We start from the raw sequence: 12,019 nt of genomic DNA, 5'->3' as shown, positions 1-12,019 counted from the left end.
GTACAACAAACAAGGATAGGGATTTTACACTGAATGACAGGGCCTTTGGTAGCGTTGTAGAACAGTGGGACCAAGTGTGCCAATACATAATTTTTTAAAGTTTGTGTTACATATAGTTCAAAGAAGAGACACATATAGTTCAAAGACATTTGGCATGTTTGCCTTTATTGCTCAGTCATAGAGATGTACAGCATGGAAACAGACGCTTTGGTCCAACTCGTCCATGCCAACCTGATATCCCAACCCAATCTAGTCCCACCTGCCAGCACCTGGCCCATATCCCTCCAAACCCTTCCTAATCAAACACCCATCCAAATGCCTCTTAAATGTTGCAATTGTAGCAGCCTCCACCACTTCCTCTGGTAGCTCATTCCATACACGTACCACCCTCCTGTATGAAAATCCTTTGATTTTAGGAGTTGGTAAGTCACGCTGCGGTTGTACAGGACATTGGTGAGGCCTATTCTGGAATATTGTGTTCAGTAAGGGTATCAGAAGAGATTTACTAGGATATTGCTAGATATGGAAGGCTTGAGTTATAAAGAAAGGCTGGATAGGCTGGGACTTATTTCACTGGAGCATTTTATAAATGACCTGACAAAAGTTTTTAAGATAATGAGAGGAATAGATAGAGTTGTCTTTTTCCTAGAACGGGGGATTTCAAGACCAGGGGCACAAGTGAGGAGAGAGATTTTAAAAGACATGAAGGGAAGATTTTTTAGACATGGTGGTTGATGTGTGGAATGAACATTCTGAAGAAGTAGATGCTGGTGCAATTACAATATTTAAAAGACAGTCTGATAGATATGTGAATAGGAATAGTTTGGAATGATATGGGCCAGGAACAAGCAGGTTGGACTAGTTTAGTTTGGGATTATGTTTGGCATGGACTGGTTGGACCAAAGTGTCTTGTTTCATGCTGTATGACTCTATATAGAATAATGTAATTAAGATATTTTGTTCTAATTGAATGAGTGAGTGAAAAATCAACAAATGATCTTCTATGTTAAATTTAGCTGTAATGGAAACTTCATGAATCAAAGCACTGATCATCCAAATAATTGAAGTTAGTGCTTTCAGAGCATTCGATTTATCAGGAGGCAAAGTCCTGATGTGGCTACATTTGTGACAGTATGGCGTTAATTCTGTCCCTACACCACCAGCAAACCACTACCACTACATAGTTATAGAGTTGTACAGCACAGAAACAAAACATTCAGTCAAACCAGTCCAGGCCGGTCATAATCCCAAACTAGACTAATCCCACCTGCCTGAGCTTGACCCGTATCCCTCCAAACATTTCTTATTCATTTACTTATCTAAATGTGGGATTAGATTAGATTAGATTCCCTACAGTATGGAAACAGACCAAGTCCACACCGACCTTCGGAAGAGTAACCCACCCAGACCCATGGCAATTTAGCATGGCCAATCCACCTGACCTCATCTTTGGACTGTGGGAGGAAACCAGAGCACTCAGAGGAAACCCATGCAGACGGGGAGAATGTTCAAACTCCACACAGCCAGTCGCCCGAGGCTGGAAACAAACCTGGGTCCCTCGCGCTGTGAGGCAGCAGTGCTAACTACTGTGCTGCCATACAATTCTTGTTTGCATTAATTGCCAATATGTGATTACTGAATATTTAAGCTTCCATTGTAAACAGTTGGGGTACGCAGGGAGAAACAAATTTGGGCAGAAAAGTAGTCCTGTGGATTGTTGTAGAAGGTCGAGTTCATTAGTTTATGTAAGCAAATCGGTTATACTCTTGCACTGGTCTAGTTTTATGTTTGTGTGGGTTGTATTGTGAATGACTTGTGAAGTTTCACTTTCCTCATGGTATTCTTTACAGGTGCCTTTTCCAGTCCTCCAAGGAGAAGGTGTGGAATACCTGGGCCGTGCAGATGATGCTGTAATCGCTATCTCTAATTACAGACTTCACATTAAATACCAAGATTCTTTAATCAATGTAAGTATTTTTTTTTGGACACTCTCATGAATCTGCCATAACTTGGTCAGAAAGTATGTTGATGGGTGCTAAAATTTTAAATGAGCCAAAAGAAATGCTAGCACTTGCTATCAAATTGAGCTGTTAGTTTTATTTCCAGTTATGCCCTCTGTTCATTCACTTTTTTTTAATTAAAAAAAGGATCAGTCCTCCCTTATTGAGCATTTATAAATGCAACCACTTCCTGAAAGGTGAAGGGATAGAGAGGAAGCAGGGTTGAGGAAAGACGTTTCATGAATGAATAATTGAAATGGACTAATTCAAATATGAAATTGAACTAAACTTATAATTTCCTTTAGACTAAATTACAGTTTAGTAACATGTCTAATAAGTTGATCTGTGGTATTTCCACAGTTCTGAAGAAAGGTCACTGGACTCATGACGTTAACTTTACTTTCTCTCGACAGATGCTGCCAAACTTGCTGAATTTTTCCAGCAATTTCTGTTTTTGTGTCAGATCTTCAGCATCCACAGTTCTTCATTTTATTATGAAGGGAAATTTTAGAAGGGAAATTGGGTTGTGAGTTGTTTAGTGGGAATTGTTGAGACAGCATGAAAATGGTCTCTTAGGTCAGATGATTTTCAGAGAGGGCTAGAGTGGAGGTAATAAAGAATTATAAAGGTAAAGTAAATGATGCATAATCTGAGGTATTATGTTTGGGCAAGATGTTTAACTGTCTGAAGTAGAAGATGGTATTTCACTGGAAAGAAAAACAGAAGGGTTCTTGTCAACATTTATCCCTCAGTTAAGACTTAATATAGAACCGATCTTTTGTTAAATCCTGCTTTTGAGTTTGCTATGTGCACATTGGCTATCATGTTTCCTGCATCAAAACAGTGACCACGTTTTAAAAATATTTAATAAGTTGTAAAGCACTCTGGCACACATAAGATCATGAGTGGATACTGGTTGATATGCTCTGGTTTAGTTTGCTCTAGTTCTTCTTAGATTGTGTGTTGCCAGCTGTGTCTTAACATTAGTACACAGCAAGTGTATTCCATGTATAAGGTTCCTGCCTTTCTTTCATCTATTATTTTGATTTCATTTTCCCCTTCTCTTTCCTTTTGTTCTGCTTTAGACGTTTCTGCAGGGTGTGGACAGTGACATCTCAGTAAGTACTGTGTGTGTGTGTACTTCCCTTCTGGTTACGCATACAACAGTTTATCCAACACAGTTTATGTGGACAGTCCTGGTCAAAGATGTAGGCTTTAAAGTTCCACTGCAATCCTGTGTCGCCAAGTACATAGACAGGAATAAAGTGTAACCAACACAACTTAAAGAAGCTTCAGGTGTGCTCATCTTTATCCTTACCTTCCTGTGGACATAAGAAAGACATGTCATGTGGATACTGTCTCAGTAAATATACAAACAAGAACTCAGTGTCTCTAGCAGTTTCCTTTCACATCTTCACTCCCTTATGTTCTTGTGTACTGTCAGATTAGCACCAATCAAGCAGTCTGCTGATAATCATATGTAGTTTTCAGAATATGTAGCCATATGGAACGATTTAATCCCAGTGTGTGCCTAGAGCTATTTATCAAAGCTTTTGGTAATGTGGATCATTGGGATGCCAGAGTGACAGTCATATCTTATTGCCAAACATTCATAGAAAATAGAAAAATGTAAAGCAGCTTGAATTAACCTAACCTGCATGAATCCCTGTGCTGCAGCACATTCATTCACTCGTTGGTGCTTGGCTTCAGTGCTGTTTCTTAAAATACTGATAATTGGAACGTGGGTCAATTTCATGCTTAAGTGTCAGTCACAAAAGTTAACACAGTTTTGTCAGCTCTAGAAGTGCCATTGTTAAATATATTGTGAGGAAATAAATCAATTCCTCCAGAGATTACAGTAAAAATAAAAATGTTGGAAATACCTTCAACATTTCAAATGCATAGGTTAGAATTTTGTAGAAGACTTTTGTCAGACATGTTTGTGCATGTTCTGATTTTATTACATGCTGTTGCAGTGTTAAGTTGGCTGGGCCTTGTGCAGAAAGTCTTGTAATGCCGAGTCTGTTCCCTGGGCACAGCTCTGATTTGGAAAAGGTTCCGATATGAACTCAAGTTTTTATGTTTCGGATGTAACAAGTTTGCTGAGTGAATCTCGATCTGACTGAAATGGCTAATGTGGCGTCTGCCAGAGCTGACACTTGTCTTGTGTTCCTATTATTGCAGTCTGCCTGAGTTATTTTGTAGAATTTGTAACTTAATAGATTTAACTTGTGACAGTTTCCTTCCCTGTTCCAACACAAAGTTGTTTCATCTTTGTTAAAGCAACAGAATGTTAATTAAAGGCTAAGGGAATTACCACACCTCCAGCAACTCTGCAATAAATTGAAGAACTCTGCTCAGCAAGCAGTTTGGTGGTTGTAATTGTCGATTGAATGTCCATTTATGGTGATGGGAAAAGAAATCGGGAATTTGCAAATGTCAAAATGTGGATTCTTAAAATATAAAGTAAAACTAAGAACTGCAGATGCTGAAACTCAAACAAAATTAGAAATTGCTGGAGAAACTCAGCAAGGCTGGCAGCACCTATGGAGAGAGAGCTTTATCTCCATGGCTGCTATCAGACTTGCTGAGTCTCTCAAGCAATTTCTGTTTTTCACTCTTAAACATGTTGAATTTAGAAACATTCCAATAATACTGACAAACAGGATCTGAATTGTAGCTTATTTTTATTCAGTCATTGCTGTCGTAAATGAGGTAATATCATTGTCAGCACTGCATGGAGTGTTCACTTTTCACTGTCATGAGATCCAGTCAACTTAATATATTGCCAGGCTATGCAAATTAGTCCAGCCTGTTTGAGTGAAAGCTGTGTAAATGCAGTAATGGTTACTGTAGTATACATTATTACTGTTTTAGACTGCAATTAAAAATAATATTTCTTAGAAGGGTTGGTTATTGGTTTATCTGATAAATGATGTACGTGTGTCTTGTTACAGGTACCGATACGGCTTATTGAAGCTGTTGAGAGTCGGGACATGTTTCAAATTCACATTGTATGCAAAGATTCCAAGGTTGTCAGGTATGTTGTACCGCATTGATTGATATGGAATACAAACAACAGTGCCAGAGCATTGAAAGTGATCATCAACTATCCTCTCCAGCGCATTAGACCTTTACAAGGCACTCTACTGGTAGAATTCTTGACACAAAGATACATAATGTATCCTCTCTGTAACCATGCCTATACAAATTCAAGCCCCCAGCAATACAGTCCTGATTGTGCTCAATGAAACCAGTACTGGTGTATACTAATGGTTTTCAGTCAGATATTTCACTTGGCTGGGATGCTGTTGTGGTTTAAACATGGTACAGCAGATAGAAATGGAATTGTGGAGAAGAGGTATAACTCATGTATACTTGAATGTTTTAATGTATGTAGATATACCAGGAGAATACACTTGGGTAAGGACTGTGCTCAGCTCATGCCTAAAAGCTCCCATTCATTGATTTGGATTTCATGTAGATTGCTTATCCAAAAACAGTTCTTCAAAGCAGAAAGCTTTGTTATGTTGGGTAAATGCCGACATTTTTAGAGCTTTTCTATTTGATATTATTATAGGTAGCCGACAATGAGATGCATATTGATTAAGCAAAAGAAATCGTGTGCCCCAGCCTGGTTTCTTTCAGTGTTGTAGGATTTTTTTTTCCCTTTACTGGAAATATTGGGAAGAGATATGTTTTACTTTATGAAGTAGAAGATCAGGCATTCATGAATCTAATTTTTGCTTTAAATCTCTTTCTCAATTGAATTTTTCTGGAGATTCTGTTTATCATATGCTTATATTTAAATTAAACTGTGCATCGATTAATCAGCAATATTGAACATGCCTTACCAGTTCAGCCCTGCATTTCATGCTTTTTAAGTAACTTTGAAGCAAATAATAGTGTATGAACATTGTGTAAAAAAACACCCAACATTTTTCTTGAATTAGTTTTTCACTATTCCTTGCTTTCTGTCGTGTTCTTGGCTTAATTCCCAACACGATGACAGTAACTGGAGTATAACTTGAATTCAGATACATTTTACATCCTGGGCACTGAACAGGAGGCCTGAAGTTCTCCTGCGTGACAGTAACCAGCAAGAGAGAGAGAGAGCACAGATACAGGCAATAAATCTTTGAAACTCTCATTATTTAAATAAACACAATCATATTCACTATATCACAGTTATTTGGGTTTCTGTTAATCAGGTGATGCTATTCTTGGATTTCAGAATCCCAATCGTGCCAATGCAGGAGACCATTTGGCCTGTTTAGTTCTATACCAGCTCTCCAAAACATGATCTCACCTAATGTCATTCTCCTGTCATGTCTCCATAATCCTGAATACCTTGAATCAATTTGTCTTCACAATACACTCAGGCAGTGTATTCCACACCTGAACCACTTTTGTTATTTGTTTCTTGTACTAATTACTTTAAGTCTGTGTAGTGTCTCATTCTCAACCCTTTTACAAGTGGTGCTGAACTTTCTTGATAAATTGTGCTTTGGATCCCTGATATTTTAAAATATAAAAAGAATGAGATAGTAAAACGGGGACCAAAGTGAGTCTTGCATCCTTCAGTCTTAGCTCTCCATTGTCAGTTTCACTCAGCAGTGAGAAGTTTGCTATCTTCCTTTACTCAAATATATTTATATAACAGCAAATGCATTAGCTCAGCTGACAAAATATTGTAATATTTGTGTGGTCTGTGAAAGCTCTGTTGCCTTGTTGTGACATTCCAGAGGGTGCTTTAATGCCTGGGTGATGGATGATTTTGAAATCAATCAGGTCTTGACATACTATTGTAGTCCTTGAATCCAGAACGTCGTCTTTTGACTTTGCTTATTGACATTGTGTAGGAAGTGGAAAGCTTTGATTCCAAGGGTTTCCTTGGAGCATAGTTGAACAACTTGGGAGATATATTTAACACACATCTTTAACCTTTCAGTAAACTGCGTTCAGTTTTTATGCTGTTAAAAAGAACTGATCCAACAATTTTAAATAAAAACATAAGCAACACAGTAAAGTTGAAATTTTGTGCACAAAAATTAGTGTTAGGTAACTTAATTGACTTTGAATTAAGGGGGCACAATCCTATTTGACCCAGAGCTGTGCTTTTGACACCATCTCCTCTTTTTCGTAGCATTATCCATTTCTATGCTTACCGTACCTCAATATTGTAATATTACACTTCTCTTATAGGAACATAAGTAGACCATTCAGTCCATTGCACCTGCTCTTCCATTCAATCGGACCATGATTGATCATTTACTTCAGTGCCACCTTTTTGCACTTCCCCCAAATCGCTAAATTTAATTTATGACCAGAAATTGATCAGTTTCTGACTGGATCATGCTCAGTGATTGAGTTTCCTTAGCACTCTAGAGTGGAGAATTTCACAGATTCAATGCTCTCTGAGAAAAGAAATTCCACCTCCTTTCTGTCTTCAATGTTCTACCTCTTATTCTGACACTCCTCTGTCCAGCTTTCTATCTATTCACCATTCATTCAAACTGCTTGTACCGATACCGGTCTCGTACCAAATTCCATTGCACATCCTCCTTGTTTTGCTGGCATTTTTCTGATTTCTCTTTCTGTAACTGTCTTCTGAGTTGTATTCCTGCAATCTTAGCATTTTGTTTATCTTTTGTTCTTCCACCACATTGGTGGTTGTAGCTTGACCTAAGAAGACTGTATGTTCTGGCATTGTTTTCTTAACATCTGTACCTTTTTCCTTTCCTTTTCTTCTTCCTTTTCCTTTCCTTTCCTTCTTTTCATACATTCCCATTCAATTACCTAGCTTTTGATCACCTAAAATTTCCATCCTTGACTGATTAATTTATTCATCTGTAGTGATGGACTTTAGATCATATGAGCTCTCTTGGCTGGTTGTCATCAGAATGGTTCCTTTGTTTGCAATTTACCTTTTCTGCTCACCTATCTTGTGCTAATTAATGATATGGATTGATTCCTTTTAGGCTCTTGTGGCACAGTAGTCATCAACCCATACCAGCCAGCAGACCCAGGTGGTGACAGTCATGTAAGGCTGAGTTTATAGCTCATGCAGAGGGACACTTACTGTTCTTAAGGGTCGTAGCAATCTTGCCTTTTGAGGCTCAAGAACTTATCATACTTTTGCACTATTCATTATGATGTGTTTCATCTTGTACAATTCTATAAGGTATACTGGTGTGCAGTAGAATGTACCCGATAAAACCAATATTTAGTACTAACTAAATGGGTGGAAAATGGGTTGATGGGTTGCAAGTTGACTTTCAGCATAATACCCTTACATTTATAGACAATAAGTTCTAAAAGTGGTGCTTATATTTTGTATTCAATTAATTTAAGACTGAATGTTAATGTCTCATTAAAGTTATGTTTTGGTTTGTTTTTCGAAGTTAATCCTGAATATTTGAGTGTCTAACATAGAGGTTTGAATAACAATATTTACGCACTTGGCTGTTCGAATGCATTTGTGAATTTTGTCTTTGGCTGTGCTCTATTTTCTGAAGTCTTTCTGTTCCACAGGTGTCATTTTTCTACATTTAAGCAATGTCAAGAATGGCTAAAGAGATTAAATAAAGTGATTGCCCAACCAACAAGACTGGAGGATTTGTTTGCCTTTGCATATCATGCTTGGTGTCTGGGAATCTGTGCTGATGAGGAAGATCAGCATGTGCATCTCTGTCGTCCTGGTGAGTGGAGAGCTAATAGTAATCACTTGATTGTGTAAGTCTGTACCATAGATTGGTGAACAGTTTTTGAGTTTGGCCATTCTTGATTTGCCATCTGAGAATCATTCTTCTGTCTCTGGTAGCACCTTTATCAAATTTGGTGGGTTGTGTGATTTCACACCTACTACTGTCCTAGCTAATTAAGAAAATCAGGAGCAAAAAGAAAATGTTGAAATAAAGCTTTAATATTAGGTAGCTGTTTTGTTTTATAATTAAACCTGACTGTTAGTTCTTGTATTTCTTTAGGCGATCATGTTTGTCACCGCTTTGAAATGGAAGTAGAAAGAATGCGTTTTGATCTACAAAATGTCTGGAGAGTCAGTGAGGTGAACAGCAATTACAAGTGAGTTAATTCTAATAGGTAAAGATCGATAAATGAAGTTGAATATTTGGGCTGCTACATGACATGGCTGATACACTCTGATTAACATGTGACAGACCTGAACAGTTGAGGCCAGGATTTTTTTAAATTTACCTGCTCAGGGATGTTATGGCATCTCTGAAGCACATGGTACTTGAACATGGGTTTTCTGGTCCAGAGGTAGGAACACTACCACTGCTCCATTGTAAAAAATGGCTTATAACAAAATGAAGATTTTGAGGAAACAAAAAACAGCTCCAGAGGCCACGATATAGGCTGGGTCAACAGAGATGACAGAGCAAATACAGGTGCATGAAAGGATAATTAGATGAGTTTGCAAAGCAGATTACATCAGTTCCCTTTTTGTTGCATGCTGAGGTCCCTAGTGAGCTTCCCCTTATTAACACACCCAATGAGCTATCTACCTCCCCGGCCACATCATCCTGAAAAATCTCTACACAAGCACAATAATAAGATGCATTTCATTCATGACCTTTGTATTGAAGGTCATTTGGAGCTTCACTGAACCTTGGCTGAGTGACTCTGACCCGTTTTTCATGATCGGCCTTATAGACTACATATTCATGAACTTGTCGCTCTGACAGCATGCATGGTCTCCAAACCGTTCTCACTTAATTGTTTGCTTTTCCATTTCCTTCAATTCTCACCCTTTTACCTGACCCCAAAATGATTTTAACCTATTCCTGCTAGGTATTCTAATTCTGTTTAGAATAGCAACTTGCTCTCTGTTACCTTAACCTTGACTATCTAATGTAAATCTCTGTCCTGACCTCTTTTTTTGTTTTAACTTGCCTTGCTTTAGTCGCATTTTATATGTAAAAATGTTGAGTTCAAAGTCAACTCCAGAATGTCTAGCACAGAAGTCAAGGTTAATATTTCAGCCTGGTCCTGAGGAACCATTGCATTGTCTAAATGATCTCACTGACTGGGAGAGCAGGCTTAAAGGAATACTATTCTTGTTCTTGTCTTTTTAATGAGAAATTAAACCAATACCCTGGCTGTGTTCTCAGGTTGATGTAAAGAATCCAGTGCCACTTCTCCCACATGGCACTTATCCCTGTATTCAGGTCAATATTTATGCTGAGTTGTGAATCAGTGGTTAGCACTGCTGCCTCATAGCGCCAGAGACCTGGGTTCAATTCCCACCTCAGGCGACTGTCTGTGTGGAGTTTGCACATTCTCCCCGTGTCTGCGTGGGTTTCCTCCGGGTGCTCCGGTTTCCTCCCACAGTCCAAAGATGTGCAGGTCAGGTGAATTGGCCATGCTAAATTGCCCATAGTGTTAGGTAAGGGGTAAATGTAGGGGTATGGGTGGGTTGCGCTTCGGCGGGGCGGTGTGGACTTGTTGGGCCGAAGGGCCTGTTTCCACACTGTAAGTAATCTAATCTAATCTAATCTAAAACTGAATGTTAGATTGAGGAGCCATTCTCATTAGGTGTGAGAACAATGGCATTTACATTGCAAGGGTAGCTGAGACTGCTGCTGTGCTTAAACTCTGAGCTATTTTTGAATCAAGGGTGTATTAGTGAAAGCTGGTGATTGATCTCTGTTAATTAAAGGCTGCATTCGCTGACATCAGCGCGATATGCACTACTTTAAATTGCACAGGCATCTACAAACAGTTTCTGGGTATGGGGGAAAGGGAGAGATCAGGACCTAGGAAAGGATGGGAAGAGGGAAGTGGAGATTCGAGACCCAGGAAGAAGGTTTGGGGCCGAGGCAAGCATGAGAGACATGTAAAGAGAGTGGGGGGGGAGAGAGAGAGTTGAAGGTGTCAACAAACGCTGCCTTGATTAAACTAATTTATGTAAGATGAGCCAATTTTGAGATGACTGATATACACATTGTTTTGTTTAAAGCCACATTATAGTGACTATTTTGACTGTCTTCATGTGAAATTAATTTGATCATAGGCCATAATGTAAAGTAATTCCAAAATTCCCCAATAAATAGTTATAAAATTCTCCAATAATGCATTCAATTTGACTCCCAACCTTTAAACCATGATTCAATTCCTTGAAAACTCAAGTCTGACACTTCTTGTGCATCTCTTGTCTAGTGTATATTCCTTTTTTCTCACTTACTGTCTTTGTTCTTAAAAAGATTCTTACCGGTTCTTGAAGGCTGACTTTAAAATACCAACCTTTTCTTGTCCACCACCACCACCTGAATAAATCTTATTTATAATTTACCTAGCTTCCATGTTTATCACCTCATCCCTGCTGAACTTTTCCTCTATGCTTCTACTCCATTGAAGTAATGCACAAGACCTACATTCGCTTGTACCTTATCCACATTAGGTTGGCACTATATAATTTACATACTTTTGGATGCCTGATTTTTAAGTGCATATTTGAAATTGGTCTTTGAACGCATGGCATTCACAAAATCTCTCTGAAGGACAGCAAGACCACTTTACCACATTACTAAATATTCATTTGGTGAACACATTCGTGTTATCTGCTTTTTACAATTGGGATTTCCCTAAATACAGTCATGAGAGAATTGTAAAGAATGCTCTGCATGTGTTTCTTAATTTGAAAAACAAGTCTTTAAAGAAGTTCTCTGTATTACAAAGTCAGAGCATTGCACACTCTCACAAGAGAAGATTCTGCAACAGCATGCACATTTCAATGTGCCCTTGTGCACTGGTGGTATTACATGTACATATTCCTGAAATACCAGCCAAGCCAGTGCAGTTGCCATAGGTCACTGAACTTGTGTTTCAAAGCTGAAAAAGACAGAAGGCCTCATAAGATTAGCAACAATGTTACTCATTGGCCAGTAAATCCCAAAACTTGGATCAAGTGACAACATTTAGATAGCATTGCAGTAATTCCTTCTGATTGCCATTTCACACACAGCAACAATTGCCAATGCTTTAATCTGTACAAATGG

At 38.5% G+C, this 12,019-nt stretch overlaps 1 protein-coding gene across 5 annotated transcripts in view; it reads left to right on the top strand.

Annotated features, from left to right (window-relative positions):
* The window catches only part of mtmr4 (myotubularin related protein 4), a 132,251-nt gene that overhangs the window by 80,495 nt on the left and 39,737 nt on the right, over positions 1 to 12,019 (top strand). For 3 of the 5 annotated variants that reach the window (XM_072589503.1, XM_072589504.1, XM_072589502.1), the window contains 5 exons: positions 1,851 to 1,967; positions 3,086 to 3,118; positions 4,958 to 5,040; positions 8,535 to 8,701; positions 8,987 to 9,083. In XM_072589503.1, coding sequence (XP_072445604.1) covers positions 1,851 to 1,967; positions 3,086 to 3,118; positions 4,958 to 5,040; positions 8,535 to 8,701; positions 8,987 to 9,083 — 497 coding nt within the window. Of the gene's footprint in view, positions 1 to 1,850; positions 1,968 to 3,085; positions 3,119 to 3,159; positions 3,297 to 4,957; positions 5,041 to 8,534; positions 8,702 to 8,986; positions 9,084 to 12,019 lie in introns of those variants that run through there. The other 2 variants (XM_072589505.1, XM_072589506.1) reach the window with 2 other exon arrangements.

This window comes from Chiloscyllium punctatum, chromosome 19 (genome assembly GCF_047496795.1).
Source record: "Chiloscyllium punctatum isolate Juve2018m chromosome 19, sChiPun1.3, whole genome shotgun sequence".
NCBI classification, from domain to species: Eukaryota; Metazoa; Chordata; class Chondrichthyes; order Orectolobiformes; family Hemiscylliidae; genus Chiloscyllium; species Chiloscyllium punctatum.
Note: the sequence above shows the minus strand (reverse complement) of the source record. Positions and strands in the feature narration are given on the sequence as shown.